This window comes from Lithobates pipiens, unplaced genomic scaffold, assembly GCF_037356315.1.
Source record: "Lithobates pipiens isolate NorthernLeopardFrog02 unplaced genomic scaffold, aLitPip1_a1.2 Scaffold_18, whole genome shotgun sequence".
Taxonomy (NCBI): domain Eukaryota; kingdom Metazoa; phylum Chordata; class Amphibia; order Anura; family Ranidae; genus Lithobates; species Lithobates pipiens.
In genome coordinates this window covers 74,616,354-74,637,509 of record NW_027507758.1, presented here as the reverse complement: position 1 = coordinate 74,637,509, position 21,156 = coordinate 74,616,354, and the positions used below count along the sequence as shown (strand labels likewise).

The 21,156-nt window shown below is 41.7% G+C and overlaps 1 protein-coding gene across 2 annotated transcripts in view; it reads left to right on the top strand.

Annotated features, from left to right (window-relative positions):
• RAB3GAP2 (RAB3 GTPase activating non-catalytic protein subunit 2) overlaps positions 1 to 21,156 on the top strand; it is a 113,127-nt gene that overhangs the window by 44,349 nt on the left and 47,622 nt on the right. The window contains exons 4-12 of one of the 2 annotated variants that reach the window (XM_077485788.1): positions 1,720 to 1,801; positions 3,535 to 3,582; positions 7,457 to 7,532; positions 9,716 to 9,817; positions 12,071 to 12,170; positions 14,277 to 14,375; positions 18,358 to 18,506; positions 18,585 to 18,664; positions 19,851 to 20,080. In XM_077485788.1, the coding sequence (XP_077341914.1) occupies positions 1,720 to 1,801; positions 3,535 to 3,582; positions 7,457 to 7,532; positions 9,716 to 9,817; positions 12,071 to 12,170; positions 14,277 to 14,375; positions 18,358 to 18,506; positions 18,585 to 18,664; positions 19,851 to 20,080 (966 nt within the window). Of the gene's footprint in view, positions 1 to 1,719; positions 1,802 to 3,534; positions 3,583 to 7,454; positions 7,533 to 9,715; positions 9,818 to 12,070; positions 12,171 to 14,276; positions 14,376 to 18,357; positions 18,507 to 18,584; positions 18,665 to 19,850; positions 20,081 to 21,156 lie in introns of both variants that reach the window. The other variant, XM_077485789.1, reaches the window with a different exon arrangement.

The following is a 21,156-nucleotide window of genomic DNA, read 5'->3' as shown; positions in this document are numbered from 1 at the left end:
CTGACATCTGTGCAAATTCATGCACAGATATCTATGCAAGTCGCACCTGAAATCGACAAAAGTAGTGCAAGTACTAGTTTTTCAAATCTGTGCCGCACTGCAAAGTCAGCCTCGCACCGATTTGAACAGTCTATTACCAACAATGGGGTACGACTTCTAATGCGATTTGCCCTGTCAAATTGCATGACAAGTCGCTCCGGTGTGAACAAGGGCTAAGAGTTCATCACAGTAGTCTTTTTATTTTCGCTATTTGCCCATAGAGACATGGGTGGTGGTATTGTGTGTACAGTTTCAAAAGCTGAATAGGTTAAGGGCTTGCTCAGATGTGTGGTTGGAGGGGAAGTAAAAGCAGGTGTTTGAGCCACGATTTGAAAGGGGGGGGGGGTGTTCAGTGGTCCAGCATGCTTCCTGTCCTACAGTCGGGATCTTTAGGTTTTAGATTCAACCTAACCAAACTGTTAAAAATTTTAATGTTGTGCCACCCTGCCTGTGACCCCCAAATTGAATTACCTGACACACTATAGACCATCACAATTTTGCATCGCCCCTCTAAAAGAGATGCACAAATACACCCACACACCTCTTAGTGAAGTCTTTATGCCAAGTTGAAATGACAACACAATGGGTTGGATTTACTAAAACTGGAGTGTACAAAATCTGGTGCAGCTGTGCATGGTAGCCAATCACCTTCTAAGTTTAGCTTGTTTAATTAAGCTTTGACAAAAATAAAAAAGTTTTAGTAAATCAACCCCCGTGTTTACTTAATTTTTGTTTTATCACTTTTTTTTTTTTTTTTATGGAAACTCCTCTTTAAGCTTTTAAGAATTCTCATTGCTGAATGAAAATAATAATAAAATGTCCCTTTTCAAAAAAAAGATATTATATAATATATTTTATATATATATATATATATATATATATATATATATATATATATATATATATATATATATATATATATATGTATGTATGTATGTATGTGTATATATATGTATGTATGTGTGTGTGTGTGTATATATATATATATATATATATATATATATATATATATAATTTTTTTTTTTTTTTTTATATGACCCTTTATGACTATCTTGTGTTTTTGAGAATACAGTGATCCTCCAGGATAGTTTAGGACTCGCCTAAAACTAAAAAGGGTCACTCTGGAACACAAGGTGAGCTCCTTGAGCCTGGGTTCACACTGTAACGATGCGGGAACCAGCAAGATTACAGCACCAATTCCTGCATCGCATATCTCTCGCAGGCAGTTCACACTGCCTTCTGTGAACCGCTGCGATTGTCAATATAATGACAACCCCAGATCGGTTCACATATCACAGTGTGAAATCGGACAGGAATCAGATCGCATGGGTGAGAACACCCATGCGATCCGATTACAGTGCGGGGGGGGGGGGGGGGAAAGTCCCTGCACTTTTTTTTTTTATGCAAATCCAATGCGAGCTCAGCCATATAACTGTATGGCTGAACTCGCACTGCACAGACATTGCATGTGATCGGCACCGCAGTGCTGGTGCAAATCACATGCGGTGTCTTTACATTGCTACAGTGTGAACCCAGGCTGAAGCTCATATTATTGTGAACTTATTTTTCTTGCTGATGAATCCCATAAATTATGATATTATATGTGACTTGTCTGGTATGGCAGTTTTGATGAAGTGTTGGTCTATCAGACTGTGACGTTCCTTTTGCTTGGATTTCTAGCTAAGTGGAAAGCAGATGGGAAGGGAAAAGAAGAGATACAGTATGAAGTGGTCTGGAGTGGTTCTCTGAATGCTGAAGATAGGTACGTTGTGCTCAATCAACATAATGTATAGAATCACATCTTATTGCAGTAGCCTCAAAATGGTTCTTAGAGGTGACACAAAAATGCTGCCTGCTCCTGCGCAATAACTTCACATAACGTTGAATGCGCCATAACCACCATACCTATTGTACTGTGTTTTTGAAGTGAAGCAGCATATGCTGACATAAAGTATTCAGCCTAATCTCCCTGTTCCTGTGCTGTATTCTATTAAATATTTTTCAGATGTACAGTGTGTGTGTATATATGTGTATATGTGTGTGTGTGTATGTATGTATGTATGTATGTGTGTGTGTGTGTGTGTGTGTATATATATATATATATATATATATATATATATATATATATATATATATTAGGGATGAGACAACTAATCGATTACTATTTTCATAATCGATTAATCGGCCAGTAACATAACGGGGTTAAAGAAAAAACTAAAATGAGCCCTTTATAGTACAAAAAGAGCAAATAATTGCTGCTGTAAATATTACTTTCACTGTTCTACAGTAAAAAAAATGAACCCCCTTACAGTAGTAATTATCTGCTTTTTTTTTTCTACTATAAAGGGCTCATTTTAGTTTTTTTTTAACCCCATTATGTTACTAAACGTCTTAGACCTGGTTCACAGCTGTGTGTTTATTGCACTTCAGTTCATTTACATGGTTTCCTATGGGACACGTTCACATCTGAAAGGGTCAGGGACCTTTAATGCAAAATGGTGCTTTATTGGTTCAATATACTTCAATGGAGAAGCTGCAGAAAAGCATGTAATGCGTTTTTGCAGCAATTTGTGTTTTTTAATCTGCCCCAAAAAAATGCAAATTGCAGTAAAATCACGTGCGTAAAAATCAAAACGCACAGCAAAAAGCTCTGCAGAAACAGATGAAAAGCAAACTGCATAGGTGTGTACCGAGCCTTATGCTGGCCACACAGAAACATTTTCAAATGAGAATATTCAGACGAAAAATCTTTGTACATTCGCTGAATGAGAGAATTTTGTTTGAAATTTTCACTTGTTTTTAACATTCAGTTTTTAAAATGAATGTCATTTCTGAATGAAAACCACATACACTGTCTGAAAATTCCTTTGACTAAGAAGTTTTCTATTATTTCCAAATTTTGCCATCACTGTGGTTGAAAATGAACGTCCATTTGACCCACTTTATTTATTTATTTTTAAGGTTATTAACCGATTAATCGAAACAATAATCGGCCAACTAATCGATTATGAAAATAATCGTTAGTTGCAGCCCTAATATATATATATATATATATATATATATATATATATATATATATATATATATATATATATATATAGATCTGACAATTTATGCAGCTCTTTACATACTGTACAATCACATCAGTCCCTGCCCTCCGTTTGCTTACAACCTAAGTTCCCTGTCTTGCATGCATACATACACGCATGCACACACAGATTGGATCTGAATACCCTAGCAGCATGTCTTTGGAGTGTGGGAGGAAAAAGGAGTAACTAGAAGAATTCCACGCAAGCACAGGAAAAACATGTAAACTTCATGCAGATATTGTCCTGACCGGGATTTAAACCAGGGACCTCAGTACTGCAAGGCAGAAGTGCTAAGCACTAAACCTGCTGCCCATATTGACTTATATGATTATAAATGTCAGCTGATTATACTGTATATTACTTTTAAGCATTCACTTAACAGCATACTGTGTTGATTGCCTTGCAGTGAGTTTATCAGCAGTGCACTATGCATCCCACTTGCAAGCCAAAAAAGGTAACTTGTTTAGTTTAATGTCTTCCTTTTCTTCTTACACCTGTGTCAATGTTACTCTGAATTACCTGCTGTACCTAGTCACATTTTTAAAAAAAAAAGCCTGTGCTTTGTCCATGCAGGACAGAGCAACAGTATTGCTTTACCCCCCCCCCCCCCCCCCCTTTTCATAGTCCACATACTCCCCTTTTCCTTTACTGCTTCTTTGTTTCATTATGCTGATTGGGAGAGAGGAATATACCTAGTACTTCAAGGTAATGAAGGGCAAATGACTCCACTAGATCAGGGGTGTCCAACCTTTTGACTATCTTGAGCCACATTGGTAGAAGAGGAATTGTCTTGGGCTACACAAAATACATTAACAATAAGGAGAGCAGAAAAAGTTGGGCAGATCACAAGTTAACGATCAACGATATAGGTAATGTACCTATCTGAGTAAGAAAACTTTTTAAAGATTTTTTTCATTATAAAAATAAAAGAGGGTAACAAAAAACGAGTGCAATATTTGACAGTTTGTGATAAACTAACACATCCGTATCTGGTTTGATGGATGTAGTAACAATTCTCAATGATCTCTCTTGGTGCTCATCAGATATTTTGGTTTGGGTGCTCTTTGCCCCTCGTGTGCTTCATCCTTGAAAATAGTTAGCACACAATTCTAGGTGCTGCCAAAAACTGATGACACAAAAAAGGTGTGATTGTGAAGAGTGGGATATTTTTCTTTGGGAAGATAAAAATTTGTTAAAGTCCAGTAAAGAGACACGGTCCGATTTTATCTTCAGTTAAACACACATTTACTAAAAAAACATTCAAAGCCATCTTGGACTGCATGTGGCCCATGGGCCACAGGTTGGACACCCCTGCACTAGATGGTACGGAGACAGACAGAGGGCGCTGACAGGCAGGAAGGGGGGGGGGAGGGAGGAGGGCAGTGCAGCGTATGACCGAGGGATGCACTTTGACCATGGTGATCAGGGCGGAGCAGCCCTGGTTATTGCGGTCTGTTTAGAGAGGGCATACAGGAAGTGGCAGATTCAGGTTTTTTTTTTATATACAGTTTAGAGGTGGGCAGATTACATAGCACAAACACTGTGCTGTTTAATCGGCTTTAAGGGACCAGGATAAGATTTTTTTATTTTTTTTGCGTTAACAAACGCTTTAGGTGAGCAACAGAGCAGATTCTTATGCTTCTGGTAGCCAAACAGAGCAGTTGGGGAGTGAAGGAAAGGTATGTACTGCCAGGGTGAGGGGGGGGGAGTCATTGTAGTAAACAAGTCACTTTGACCTGCATAGGCAAAGCACAGGTTCACTTAAAAAAATAATGGGGCAAATTAACAAAGACTGGTGGAAGCACCACTCTTCTAAAGGCAGAAAATAGAGTAGATTCTGCTTCTAATGAACAAAAGGGGTACAAGCTAAGTTCTATTGTTCTTGCTCTGTGTTCTACACTGTGGAGGGATTTACTAATGCTAGAGAGTACAAAATCTGGTGCAGCTCTGCATAGTAACCAATCAGCTTCCAGGTTTTATTGTCAAAACTTAATTGAAGCTGAAGTTAGAAGCTGATTGGCAACCATGCACAGCTTCACCAGATTCTGAGTGCTCCAGTTTTAGTAAATCTCCCCTGTGTATCACAGCACAGAGCAGTGGCAGGAATTCCTCTGTCCATTGCGGGGAGGGAAGAGAAGTGGAAAGAGGAGCTGACCGAGAACTGCAGCAGTTTATGTATACAGGAAACCTCTTTCTTAAATATTCATAGCACCACTCTGAAATAGAAATTTTGAATTTTTCCTTGTTTCTGTTCCATTTTTTTTGTAAAGAAGTACTTTTCTTCAATGACGAGCACTGATACGGCGGCACTGATGGGCACCGATGAGGTGGTACTGAGGGGTACTGATGATGGGCACTGATAGGCGGCACTGATGGGCGACACTGATGGGCGACACTGATGGGCGACACTGATGGGCGGCACTGATGGGCACTCTTAGGTGGCACTGATGGGCACTCATGGGTGTATATGGGTCCTGGTGGCTTCCCTGGTGGTCTAGTGTGGGCATTTGAGGGGGGGCTGCGTTGATAAACAATCAGGGCAGACCCCCCCCTGTCAGGAGAGTCTCAGATGCGAGTGAGGAAAAGCCGATCAACGGCTTTTCCTGTTGACATCTTGATCAGCCATGATTGGACATGGTTGATCACGTGGTAAAGAGCCTCCGCCAGAGGCTCTTTACCAAGATCGGTGTAGCGGTGTGTCAGACTGACACATCGCACCACCGATCACCGCGATGCACGCCCCCACGGGCACACGGCGGCTGTTATCCTTAAGGACGTCATATGACGCCCAGTCAGGATAACTGAACCACCGACCGGTAGTCATTTTGCTATAGGCTGAGCGGGAAGTGGTTAATTGTGATTCTACCTGGCCAAAATTTGACATGCAATTGTCACACTTATATTATATTCTTGGACACCCTGTTCCAAAACCATGGGTATTATTATTATTTAAGGTACTTATATAGCGCCGTCAATTTACTCGGCGCTTTACATATACATTGTACATTTACATCGGTCCCTACCCTCAAGAGCTTACAATCTAAGGTCCCTAACTCACATTCATATACTAGAGCCAATTTAGACAGAAGCGAATTAACCTATCAGCATGTCTCTGGAGTTTGGAAACCCAGACAGGTACAGGAAGAACATGCAAACTCCAGGCAGGTAGTGTTATGGTTGGGATTCAAACCGGCGACCCTTTTTACTGCTAGGCAAGAGTGCTACCCACTACACCATGGTATTAAAGTATATGCGAACCCATACCTTGTAAAACAACCCATTTCATTTTAAAATCTAAATGAAAAGCAAAACATTTGTTTGATCACATAATCTCTATTCTCAGCTACATAAGGGGATTGGAGAGGTAGGGTACAGAAACAGCAGTACATTGATCTTTCCAGTGAATGGCTGTGTAGAGGGGGGGGGGGGGGGGTGTTGGCAGAAGACTTGGCCATTGGAGGACAGGCAGGATGTTTTCCCAGCAGTCAGAAAACTAAGCATGCTAGCCTGGTCAGTTTGAAATAGGAAAGCAGCTGGACTGGCAGGAACCCCAGGTATTTCACACAAGGGAAGCAATACATACAGAGCAGGGTACTTTTTTAAGTACACCTTACAACAGACACATCAGGAATATGAAATCTTAGGGTATCGTATTATTTAATCTGGAGTTGCTGCCCCCTTGTGGCTATAACAGCCCTTATTCCTCTGGGAAGTCTTTGCACTAAAGTTTGGCATGTGCCTGTGGGGTTTTGTGCCCATTCAGCCAGAACAGCATTTGTTAGGTCAGGTACAGATGTTGGATTAGAACCAATTCATCCCAAAGGTGTTCAGTAGGGTTCAGGTCAGGGCTCTGTGCCGGCACTTCAAGTTCCTCCACACCAAATTCAAGGGGCACATTCATGGTGGAACAGAAAAGGTTGAAAGAGTGCAGCTGTCTAAAATGTCTTTGTATGATGTAGTATTACCAGTATCTTCCACTGGAAACACCCAAACTCAATTACTTGGAGGAGTGTCCACTTACTTGGAGGAGTGTCCACTTACTTGGAGGGGTGTCCACTTACTTGGAGGGGTGTCCACTTACTTGGAGGGGTGTCCACTTACTTGGAGGGGTGTCCACATACTTGGAGGGGTGTCCACTTACTTGGAGGAGTGTCCACTTACTTGGAGGAGTGTCCACTTTCTTTTGGCCATATAACTTTATTGTGGGCTAGTATCTTCCCATGTATGTCCTCTTTAAGTCAGTAGTGGGTTTCCTCTTTTCATATTATACGTGTTGAATCTGTTTTATATCACTGTTCCAGTAACTGACTCATGTCTGCATCTTACAGGACCTCCACCGGGAGGCCAGATTGGACTTGTATAGTTGTAGGCTTCACATCTGGCTATGTACGGTTCTATACTGAGGTTTGTACTTTTTTTTTTTTTTATTGTTTTAAAAGCTTCTTAGACATGGGCATTATATTTAACCCATCTCCAGCAAAAAAAGTGGATCTTTTTTGGGGTTTTTATTGTTGCCTGTGTCCCTAATTCAGGATTTGAGCTTAACAAGGACAACAAATGAAACTTGACAGTGGGTTCTAACTCTTTCTCTCTTTGCTATAAAAGTGCTTTGATTGCTTTCTGTGTTCCCATTGGGAGAGTCAACTTACTTCCTTTCTCAGACAGACAAGCAACCTTAAAGCATTAATGTCTCAATGTTTTTAGCTTGAGCACAATAAAATAAACATCCCCAGTAAACTGTAACATTCTTACCCCAACACTTGCAGTTTAAAGCGATATGAAACTCAAAACCAAAAATGTAATATATTGCATATATTGCTGTCAGCGTGAGGAGAAAAAAAAAGATTACCAAGATTTTGTTTACATCATGTGATCAGCTGTCATTGGCTGATGGCTGATCAAGTGGTAAGGGGCCAGGATCGGATCGGTGATCACCCGAGTCTGAGTGACTCGGTGATCACAGGGTGTGTGGGGCGCGTGCAAAGGGGAGGCCGTCACATGACCACCTCCCGGAAATTCAGGTCCGTGATGTGGCCATCATTCGGCTATAGCGCGGACGGCAAGAGGTTACATTTCTCTCAAACACATGAAGCCGAACTTCAACTTTGATAAGCAAATATTGTCTTGAGTCCTGTGTATTCTTACTAGAATCTTGTTCTGCTTCAAAGTGTGCTTGGTCTTTCTTCAAGATCCGTGCAGTAATCCAGTGTGAGACTTCCCCTCTATGCAGGAGCTTCCTGTATCAACCACTTCCCGACCAGCGCACGACGATGTACGTCGACAGAATGGCACGGGCAGGCATATTGGCGTACAGGTACGTCCAATATTCGATGCCGCCCTGCCATCGGGAGCGCGCCGGTCGGGACCCCCGTGAGTCCGGTCGCGGGACTCGTGGACTTGATCGCCGCGGGCATCCCCGCGATCGTCTCACGGAGCGGCCGAATAGAGCAAATGCTGTGTAAACAACATTTGTCTATTCTGCCTAGCAACTAGTGACGCTGATCTCTGCTCCATGTGATTGGAGCAGAGATCAGTGTACACTAAATGAAAGCCCAACCCCCCCACAGTTAGTAACACTCCCCTAGGAACACTTAACCCCTACACTGCCACCCACTGGTTAACCCTTTCACTGCCAGTGTCATTTACACAGGAATCACTGCATTTATATAGCAGTGATTACTGTATAAATGACAATGGTCCCAAAAATGTGTCAAAAATGTCCGATGTGTCTGTCATAATGTCGCAGTCACAATAAAAATCGCTGATCGCCGCCATTACTAGTAAAAAAAAAAATAATAAAAAATTATTAATAAAAATGCTATAAAACTATCCCTATTTTGTAAACGCTATAACTTTTGCGCAAACCAATCAATAATCGCTTATTGCGATTTTTTTTTTACCAAAAATATGTAGAAGAATACGTATCGGCCTAAACTGAGGGAAAAAAATGTTTTTTTATATATTTTTGGGGGATATTTATTATAACAAAAAGTAAAAAATAATGCGTTTTTTTCAAAATTGTCGCTCTATTTTTGTTTATAGCGCAAAAAATAAAAACCGCAGGGGTGATCAAATACCACCAAAAGAAAGCTCTATTTGTGGGAAAAAAGGACGTCAATTTTGTTTGGGAGCCACGTCGCACGACCGTGCAATTGTCAGTTAAAGCGACGCAGTGCCGAATCGCAAAAAGTGGTCTGGTCTTTGACCAGCAAATTGGTCCGGTCTGAAAGTGGTTAAAGAGCGGTCACTTCTGCTCTCTCCTTGAGCAGGGTGATTGGTCTTGTCTCTGCCCCCTCCTGTAGTTGTTTGCAGGAAGACCTGTCCCGCCCATAACTTTTTCTCTGTTTGGCTTTCTCAGGACAGAGAGATCACCACTACTAATGTAAACATTGAGTTAGCAAAGGCAGTTGATGCACAAAAGTGCATTTATATCCTTGTGGTTATTGAGGAATATATTCAGTTCAGCTTTAAAAACTATACTTCCAGTGCTGAGGCATTGGTCACCTGGTCTCTGCTAGCGCAGGAATTGCAGAAGGTAAAATAATTTGGACATAAACTGTTTACTTCCCTGCTTTCATTTTTTCCAGACTGGAGTGCTGCTTCTTGCCCAGCTTTTGAATGAAGACCCAATCCTGCAGCTAAAATGCAGAACTTATGAAATACCCAGGCACCAGGGAGTGACTGAGCAGGTACTACAATGGCAGATGGTGTGTTTTTTCTGAAATGGAGACCAGTGAGGGATTTTTTAGTGCCAGTAATGTAATGCTTTGTAAATAGTTGTCAAATCCTTTTCTTTTATACATTTTCAATCCATTAGTACTGCCACCACTAGTATCACTGTGATAGTATTTATTAGACATGTGCAATCCGTTTAGTTCCAAATTAGTTTTTTAATGAATTTAGACAAATTCGGAAATATCAGCATTTTCAAAATTTTCTGAATGTTCAGAAATTTGAAAACGCGGAAATTTGAAAACTCAGAAATCGGAAAATTCAAAATTTTGGAATTCAAACTTTTCTTCGCCGGGCTCCTCCGCTATCTTCTGCTCTTTTGCTAGTGGAGGAGCCCAGCTTTCTCCTTCATCGTCGTGGCTGTCCAGGGGTCTTCTTCCGACTTCGGGGATCTTCTTCCAACTTCTCTGCCAGGCTCCTCCGCTATCTTCTTCCAGCTCTTTTACTAGGGTTGGCCCGGTCATCTCATTTGCCATCGCCACCTTCTTCTCCCTTCTTCTCTTCTTCCAATGTTGACACAACACTCTCTTCTGCTGTAATGCCAGGGTCACGTTGCGTGGCCACTTATATAGGCATAAGGGGCGGGGTCGCCGGGTGATGTCACATGGTGACCCCACCCCTTATTTGTAAATTCGGAGATTCGAAATTCGGAAATCCAAAAGTAAGAATGAAAATTGGAAAATTCAAAAGATCGAAAATCAGAAAATAAGAACAAAAATTGAAAACTTTGAAAACCTGAAATAATAACTAACTAATAATAATAACTTAACTATTAAATTCTAGGTATTGGACTTTCCTTTCATATGTGGCTGTTAGTAAACCTTACGAATTTATCCGAAGTTACGAATTATGCGAAATAACAAATGCTATATTATTGCCACGTATTATTATTATTTATTATTATTTCGTTTCGTTCCATTTGTTTCAATAAATTTGTATTTGTTACGTTCACTAATAGCCAAATTTGAAAGGAAATTCCAATACCTATAATTTAGTAGTTAGTTATTATTAGTTAGTTTATTATTTAGAATTTTTGGATTTTCCTTCTTTCTAATTTTCAGATTTCCTTTCTTATTTTCGAATTCCGAATCTTCAAATTTATGAAATTTCGAATTTCCAAATTCCAAATTTTCTAATTTTATGAATTCTGAAATTTCAAATTGACGAATTTTCGAATTTACGAATTTTTCGAATTTCTGAAAAAAACAAAAAAACGAATGAAACGTATGAATTTGTCAGCAGTGCACATGTCTAGTATTTTTTTCTGCGATAACAGAAATGATCATGATGTGCTGGGCGGGGGGGGGGCTAGATTTAGTTTAGTTATGTTTTTGGGAATTAAAGAGAGAAAGGGAAGCGTATCCACCTAGTGCAGTAAAGTCACGTTATTCAATAAAAACAAATGCCTAATTCATTGCCATTGCTTTATTGGTTGAACTAGATGAACTTTTTTCAACCAGACTAATTATGTAACAGCCTCCCTGGGTAAGGAAGGGGGAAGAGATACGACCATCAGGGCTAGCGGTGCAGTAGGTAGTGGAGGCAGTTATTCTCTCATGGCTTCGGGTTGCTATTAGTCCAGGCAATGGGTGTCTAAACTGCAAAATGATATAATAATTAACATTTTTAATCTGACAACAGTGCCTGAGCTGCACTGAAATCACAACCCGGTGTTGTCAGCTCTGCCCTGTTTTATTCTGTTGGACTACCATCCCCTCTCTCCTTTTCATAATAGTCCAACACAAGTCCAAGCCCACGGTTTCAATTACATTTACAAGAAACTCCTCTAACCCATCCCTTCGGAACTAACTTGTGTTAACAGTCCCCAACCCAGCATCTTACTTACCGTACCTCTATTAGAGAAACGCATCTCGTAGAATGGTAACTTTACCTTCGGCAGCCGCACCTGTGCTCTGAGTTCTTATAGCCTTGTATGTGACTGTCTTGGATGCTGGAGCTGCATCCCTATGAAGTTTCCATGCACATTCTTTGCCATTGCCAAAGAGAATTTGTGATAAAAAAAAAAAATGAAATCATAGCAGCTTTGTACATAGATAAGAAGCTAGGGTGCGGGAATCAGATTAGTTCAGGAGGGTATGAATTTGAGGAATTTCTTGAAGAGTTAAACAGTAATTGAAAAGTGTGATAATGTCACATATACTATATGTTTTTCTTTCTTTTCCTTGATGTGTTTTTGTTTTCTGAACAAGCATGAAGAAATGACCATCCTGTACCCGTCTGCTCTCGTAACAATTGATGGCTTCAGCCTTTTCCAGTCCCTCAGGGCTTGCCGCAATCAGGTAGCCAGAGGTAAGTCGCACTGATATCCCATACCACTCATCAGTGTTTTATAACAATAGAAAAATGTTCTCACTTACAATCAGTTCTCAGAAGTATGTGTTAGTATCTGCACAGATAATGTCCTGTCCATTATGTAGGCATGTTGCCATGGAATCTGCATGTTTCTGTGACGGTGGATGTTACATGTTTAATTAACTGTCAGTTCATTTCCCTCATTATTCTGCATATCCATCAATGTGACTTTCAGGGGATAATCGTGAATCTGACTATACAATTGTACTGCAGAAAATATAAAAATCAGTATATTCAATGCATTGGGCATCCAACAGTCATGTCTGTATGTACAGAAGATATGCTGAGCATATTGGGGGGGATTCCTGCATCCACATCGAATGTGGGGAAACGGTTCAATTGTTTTTATTCAGCCCAATGGCTGAACACAAACCTACTTTGACACATACCTTGTGGGATCTGCAAGGACCTGTTAGTTTTTGTTATGATCCCCATGGAGCCTTCTTGGATCCCAGGCCTAAGCTGAACCCGAGGCCCTGACATCTGTCCAAGTCTTGATAAAACCCACAACTTCCTTAGCACTACGGCCATTCTCTGTGATTCTGTTGTTGAATACCAGAACTTTGGTAGTTGTTAGCGGCTCAGCAGATGTCATGGATCCATGTATGGGTCTGTAGGCTCCAAGGAGCTCCACAGGGATGGTCTTGGAAACCAGCACATATACCTGTTGATGCCCTATTGTCTGCATATTATGCCTACACACGATCAAACCAAAGTCCGTTAGTTTTGAACGCGATAACGTACGATGGGAATAGAAAAGGAAGTTCAATAGCTGCCCTTGCGTCGTATTTGGTCCGTCGGACTAGCATATAGACGAACGGTTTTCCCGATAGGAATTGATTCTGTCGGAGAGATTTAAAACATGTTTTATTTCTAGGTCCGTCAAACTTTTTGAAAAAAAAAGTCCGCTGAAGCCCATACATGATCAGAATATCCGATGAAATTATTCTGTCTGACCTTTTCTGCCGGAAAGTCCGACCGCGTGTACGAGGCATTAGTCGTAACTTTCGACAAGGACACTTCACTTTAAAGAAAAAGGGAGCAGTTTGCATCATTCCTAGTTACAATTGTTGTAAACGTTGTATATAAACATACCTGTATTTTTAAGAAGAGTTTTGTCTTCATAGCAGCAATGAGGGCTTCTAGTGCAGTAACCAATAGAAACCAATCAGAAGCCATCCACCGGTGTGAATGCTCAGTGCAGATGAAAAGTGATTGCTGGTTTTTATGATCACCGTACTTTACATGTCTTTTTGCTTTTTTCTGTTACCTTTTGAAGGTGTGTTTAAGTGTGAGCACAAATAAATATGATTAGAGCTGAATCCAGGCATAAAAACTTTCTTCATAAGCCACTATAGATATAAATCCACTTTGTATGCAGTAAATGCCATTGTAAACCCAGATATATACCTTGTATCATTGACATACAGTATTTACTGTGCTGCACATGGCCTGTGACGAGAGCAGAGCTGTGGGAGGCACCCACCACAGGAGGGGGCGGGTACAAGACCAGTCACCCAGCAGAAGCAGAAAGGGCAGCAGTGACCGGTCTTTATTACAAGAAACAGAGGCAAAGTGCAGGAGTTGTTTCATGCTGGATTACAGATTTGAGAGAAATGCACAAAGCACACCAAGATTTAAATGAATATCTTGTGTTTAGACACTATTTGTTCAGCCCAGATTTTGGCTTTAAGGGCTTATTTATAAAACAGCTGTATGACTTTATAAAGAAAAAAAAATTTCTGGTACGTTTTTAGGTAGCATATTGATATGCTACAATATCTGTCTTGACAGAAATGAAGGCCCATTTATTTTAACAAATACAGAATAAGCTGCTGCTAAGAGGAGAGCCTGGTCACATGATCTGTTAAATTCAAGTGATTGAGCCCTCCTGGTATTAATCTCCTTCTCTGTTATGCAGAGAATACTTCATTGGGTGCTGCAGGATTTATAACAAAGTCTGCATTTGCTGTCACGTGGATAGTGGGTTTTGCTCTTTGCTTTATACATATAAAATATGTCTTGTTTTAATATATTCACCAGCTGCTGCTTCTGGCAATGAGAATGTCCAGCCCCCTCCGCTGGCTTATAAGAAGTGGGGCCTGCAGGATGTGGACCACATTGTTGATCATGTCAGCGTGGGTGAGTTTCATATCCATTGCGATTTTACGTTATTGGAGATCTAGTAAGGGAAGAGAAGTGCTGAAGCAGACACCTTGTGTTACCTAAAATTACAAAAGTATTCTTCATCTTTTGTATTGAAAAAGTAATTTTTGTCTTTGATAAACAACCTTGTGATTCTGTAAAGATCCCTTGGATTCTAGGTTCAGGCTGTATATCGGTCTTTGATTTCTGCCCAAGTCAATATTAAGCTCCCCTTCCTCATGTTATTTTTAGGTTTCAAAAGTCTTTGCCTCCATTGCCCATATAAATTCTCATATTTGACAGTTGAATTGTAGAGGTTTCTGTGGGACTCAGATTTAAAGTGGTTGTAACCCTCAGTCATGAAATATGAAGAAAGCATATCCCTCTATAGTATGTATTTGTCTCGATCCGGAGCACTAAATGTCATTTCTGTCTGATGCTTCATTCCTCTGCTATCGGCATGAATCACTTCTTACAAGTTTTCCTGACACCAAGAGAAAAATGGTGACAGGAGGAACCTCCAGCTGATGGGACAGCATCAGCTCTGTTTCTGTGTCCATTCATTCCTCACTGAGCTATGCAGTGTGTAACTTCAGCCCTCCCCCCTCTTTTTTTATGAGCTCTTAGACAAGCTTATAAATTCAGCACTTTGAACGGATGTAGAGATGAGACTGCAGATAAATAGGTGCAACTTATGTAGGATTTGTTTCATCTCTGTATCACCTGAGGATAGCCCTTCACTAGATATAAGTAAGGGTTTACAACCACTTTAAAGTGGTTGTAAACCCTTACAAACCACTTTGACCTACAGGTAAGCCTAGATTAAGGCTTACCTGTAGGTCCAAGAAATATCTCCTAAACCTATATGGTTTAGGAAATATTTACAAAAAGACAGGCACCGCTGTCTACGGCGCATGCGCCGTAGACAGCGGCGCACAGGTGCACTGAGCAGCCGCAGATCACTGCGATATGCCGCTCATGTTGGCTCCCATGCGCATGCCTGGGAGTGACGTCATCGCAGCTCTGGCGAATCACAGCGCCGGAGCAGCGAGACCCGGTAGTCACTCCGGGATACATGGTAGCGGCGAAGATGAAGACGGAGGACCGCTTCGGGGGCTTCGTTCTCAGGTAAGTTATTCATAATGAGCTAGTATGCTATGCCTTTGCCTTGCAGGTTGCGTTTTTTTTTTTTATTGCCTTTACTTCCTCTTTAAAGTGGGGTACCCCCTAAAAAAAAAAAATTAAAAGTCAGCAGCTACAAATACTGCAGCTGCTGGCTTTTAATAATCGGACACTTACCTGCCCCAGGGTCCAGCGATGCGGGGGAACGAAGCCCCCCCTTGCTCCCCGCTCCGCTCGCGGCGCCGTCATGCATACTGTGGGCACCCGGCTGTGGCACCCACTGCGCATGCGCGAGCGGCGCAGGGCGCCGTGATACGCCGTACAGTCACCTGGGACACATGACAGGTCCCAGGTGAATGTGCGGCGCGAGGGGAAGTGATGTCACCAGCCCGGGCAATGAGGAAGGCAGATTACGAGGGACCCCCTAGCAACCGGTATTTAGAGTTGAGCAAAAAAAAATTTTTTTGCCAATTATTATTTATTTTTTTTACGAATTTTAAGCAGTTTTAATTTTTTGGTGGCAACACCACTTTAAGATCAGCTTGTACACCCTGGACCTCAGGGTGGATGGCCTCAATAGGGACTTGGGAATCCAACACAGGTACTTGCAGGAACCACGTGGTCTCTGTACATCATCACTCTTGACCAGGCTCACCTAAAATTGGACCTGAACTCAAAAAGGTGAAGATTTCTTTACATATAGGCAAGATCTAGCAATGTTAGTTATGCCTACGTTGTACTCTAATTTGCCTTTTTGTCCTAAAATTTGTAGTGCATCTCCTGGTATGTGAGGGCTGCATATACACTCCTGTCCCTACAGCCTATTAGCTGTAGGGACAGTGTGAGATCATATAAGGCATTCCTTCCTCCGACACCAGGTTAAGAGTGGGATTCGGTGGTGTCACTATTATGCTGCACACTACTCTTACCACTGCTTAATAATTCCTTCAGTCATGGGGGGAGGAGTAGCTCTGACATGAGGAAGCAAAGTTCTGCTGCAAGCTACGGTATCTCACAAAAGTGAGTACACCCCTCATATTTTTGGAAATGTTTTATTATATCTTTTCATGTGACAACACTGAAGAAATGACACTTTGCTACAATGTAATGTAGTGTGTACAGCTTGTATACAGTGTAAATTTACTGTCCTCTTAAAATAACTCAACACACAGCCATTAATGTCTAAAACGCTGGCAACAAAAGTAAGTACACCCTTGAGTGAAAATGTCCAAATTAAGCCCAATTAGCCATTTTCCCTCCCTGGTGTCATGTGACTCGTTGGTGTTACACAGTCTTTGTTGTTATCTCTCTCTCATACTGTTCACTGGAAGTTCAACATGGCACCTCATGGCAAAGAACTCTGAGGATCTGAAAAAAAGAATTGTTTCTCTACATAAAGATGGCCTAGGCTACAAGAAGATTTCCAAAACCCTGAAACTGAGCTGCAGCACAGTGGCCAAGACCATATTGCGTTTTAACAGGACAGATTTCACTCAGAATAGGCCCTGTCATGGTCGACCAAGGTTGAGTGCACATGCTTAGCATCATATCCAGAGGTTGTCTTTGGGAAATAGATGTATGAGTGCTGTCAGCACTGCTGTAGAGGTTGAAGGGATGGGGGGGAGGGGGTGTCAGCCTATCAGTTCTCAGCTCATACGACGCACACTGCATCAAATTGGTCTGCATTACAGTCATTCCAGAAGGAAGCCTCTTCTAAAGATGATGCACAAGAAAGCCTGCAAACAGTTTGCTGAAGACAAGGCGACTAAGGACATGGATTACTGGAACAATGTCCTGTGGTCCGATGAGGCCAAGATAAACTTATTTGGTTCAGTTGGTGTCAAGCGTGTGTGGTAGCAACCAGATGAGGAGTACAAAGACAAGTGTGTCTTGCCTACAGTAGTGGGAGTGTCATGATCTGGGGCTGCATGAGTACTACCGGCACTGGGGAGCTACAGTTCATTAAGAGAACCATGAATGCCAACATGTACTGTGACATAATGAAGCAGAGCATGATCCCCTCCCTTCAGAGACTGGGCCACAGGGCAGTATTCCAACATAACGACCCCAAACACACCTCCAAGACGACCACTGCTTTGCTAAAGAAGCTGAGGGTAAAGATGATGGACTGGTCAAGCATGTCTCCAGACCTAAACCCTATTGAGCATTTGTGGGGCATCTTAAACGGAAGGTGGAGGAGCCCAAGTTCTCTAACATCCACCACCTCTGTGATGTCATCATGGAGGAGTGGAAGAGGACTCCAGTGGCAACCTGTAAAGCTCTGGTGAACTCCATGCCCAAAAGGGTTAAGGCAGTGCTGGAAAATAATGGTGGCCACACAAAATATTGACACGTTGGGCCCAATTTGGACATTTTGACTTAGGGGTGTACTCACTTTTGTTACCAGCAGTTTAGACATTAATGACTGTGTGTTGAGTTATTTTGAGGGGGACAGTAATTTACACTGTTATACAAGCTATACACTCACTACTTTACATTGTAACAAATTGTAATTTCTTCAGTGTTGGCGTATGAAAAGATATAATAAAATATTTACAAAAATGTGAGGGGTGTACTCACTTTTGTGAGATACTGTAGATGGCTGTCATTCAGTGCAGAACAAGACATTGTAAGCGTAAGGAATGGAGAAAAGATCAGCTGCATGAAGCCCACAGGAAATACTGGTGACTAGACGGATAATTGCTCTCTGCTTACATTTTTTGGGCATGGCTTCCACAGTGCAAGTTCTCATTCATTCATTCTGAACGTGAGTATGGAATGTCATTCTTCTTTCCAGTCTTTTCAGACAGGTACTTTTGCCTTGACTTGTGTAACGGTAGTGTTTTCCTGTTTTCAGGTTTTATGGCTCTCTCTCCATTTGACCAGATGAAGACTGCCTCCATTTTGGGAGGCTTTAATGCCGCTATAAAGAGCAGCCCCCCTACCATGTCTCAGTATATTACTGTGGGCTCCAATCCATTCACAGGATTCTTTTTTGCCCTGGAGGTATGTATGTTAGTAGTGTAGTCATGTCTGTTGTGTTATGCTAATTTACCATGTCACTTACCATGTTTATCTGTACAGGGCAGTACACAGCCATTATTGTCTCACGTGGCTCTTGCTGTTGCCAGCAAACTCACCTCAGCCCTCTTCAGTGCTGCCAGGTATTGTGAACTATTTTTACCAGCTCTAAAATATGTGATATTCATGTAATTTTAAGGCAGGCAGATGGGATAGAGATAAAGGAAAATGGGTGGAATCCATCCACTGTGCCTGTGGATTCGTAAATTAAAACTAAGACTAGGCTATGTAGCTCATCTCCCCTTGTCATTGGTGCCTTATGCCGTGTACACACGAGCGAAATGCCCGACAGAAAAAGTCAGACGGAATCCTTTCATCATATATTCCGATCGTGTGTGTGCCTCGTCTGACTTTTTGTTTACGAAAATTCTTAAGGACCTAGAAATAGAAAATGTTTTAAATCTTTCAGACGGAACCAATTCCTATCAGGAAAACCGTTTGTATGCTGTTCCGACAGATCAAAAACTGCGCATGCTCTGAAGCAAGTACGAGACGGAGGCTATTGGCTACTGGCTATCGAACTTCCTTTTTCTAGTCCCGTCGCACGTGTACGTCACCACGTTCTTAACGATCGGACTTTGGTGTGATCGTTTGTACGCACGACAGTTTCAGCAGAACTCTGTTGGAACTCCGTCTGAAAAAAACGTCAGAGTTTATTCCAACGGGAAAACCGGTCATGTGTACACGGCATTAGCAGCTCAGGTCAGCCTGATTTCCCTCCTCAGCATTTCAGCCCCCCATCTGTGCCTCTGCAGCCCCATTACTTGCATGTGGCTCAGCAGTTCAGCTCACCCTGCTCCCCCTTCCAGCAGTGACTCAACAGCTCAGCTCTCCTTTGCATCAGTCACTTTGCAGCTCAGGGCAGCCTGCTTCCTGTATGGCAGTTCCCCTCCCAGGCAGTGGCTCAACATCTCAGTTTTTCCTGTTTCCTCTTCCAATTGTGAGTCAGCAGCACAGTTCTTCCTGTTCCCTTTCCCAGCAGTGGCTCGGCAGATGAGCTTTCCTTGCTCCTCCCCCTTCCCAGCAGTTTCTTAGAAGCTCAGCCCTAATTTTCGGTAGGGTCAGTTTCTCTTGCACCCCTCTGCCATTAGTAACGCAGCATGTTTTTCAACCTTCTAATCCCTAATATAAACACATAACATTAGCTCTGGAAGAGGCAAGCCTCACTTTCCTAGGAATGGTCAGAAAAGAACAATATTCATGAATTCTCTTTAGTTCACTTACTGTACATGCTTTGTGTGATGACGACTTGCTTTTCTTTTGTCCTAGTGGTTGGCTGGGCTGGAAGAGCAAACATGAAGAAGAGCCACAACAAAAACAGAAGCCTAAAGTGGAACCCGCCACCCCCCTGGCTGTTAGGTTCGGCCTCCCCGACTCCCGTCGCCATGGAGAGAGCATCAGTCTTTCCCCGTGTAACACGCTTGCCGCGGTGACCGATGACTTTGGGAGGGTCATTCTGCTGGATGTGGTTAGAGGAGTCGCCATTCGAATGTGGAAGGGTAGCAATTTATTCTTATTATTCTTGGGATTCATTGCCATAGCTGAATGGTTTTCATGAATGTAAAAACATTCCAGCCTCTTTTTTGAAGCCGGCCATATGTAACAAGGTAGCCACCCATTTTATAGACTGATTTTTTAATTGGCTAAGTTTAGAAGTTTATTGTTTTCTACAGACATACTAAAGGGTCAGTCTACCCAAAACTAAAATTTCAGTTCATAGAGCATGAAATCACTGGACCTCTGTACTGTATTTCTGAGAAACCTTATTAGTGAGATCTCTGTGCCCAGTTCCCGAGTCTATATGCTGGCTGTGCCCATTATAAAGAACTTCCACTCCAAGTGCTGGCTTTTTATTTATTTTATAATATTAGAACTGTAACACACAAACTTAAACTTTCTTTACAGGGAAAAAAAATATTTCTGGCCATCAAATGGATAATAAAGTAGATGTAAACCTAATTAGTAATATCGCAAATCATTATTCTCATATAATCTTTAACATTTTAATTTACTGACACACTGGACGTTTTTACAGCTACTGTTTTTGGCTTCAGGTGTTTTTTTTTTCTGCCGCCAGTAAACTCCCCAGCATGTTATCCTATGTACCCATGCACACACAGGCCGTTATTAGCGTTTTTTGGCTGGGGCGTTTTGTGACTGGAAACACCCCCCCAGAAAAGCTAAACCGTTACAGCTAAAAAAAAAACTCTGCAAAACTCATTCTACAGCTAATGTTACTGGTGTTTTTATAACGTCCAGTGTGCATGAGGGCCTATAAGTAATTTTGAATGTTCTTAAATGTGAAACTTTAAGGCTCCATGCACACTGGAGCTGATAAACTGCAGTTTATTGGAGTTTGGGCGTTTTTTGTAAAAGCCCATAAACTCCACTCTATGTTAGCCTATGTGTCCATGCACACATGGACGTTTTTCAGCTTTAATGAGCAGTGGAGTTTATGGGCTTTTTTCTGAACGCCAGAAATTCGCGTTCAAAGTGCCGTTTTTCACCGCCAAAAAACGATAAACGCTCATAAACGCTTATAAACGCACGTTAATTAGTGTTCGGCATTCTATTT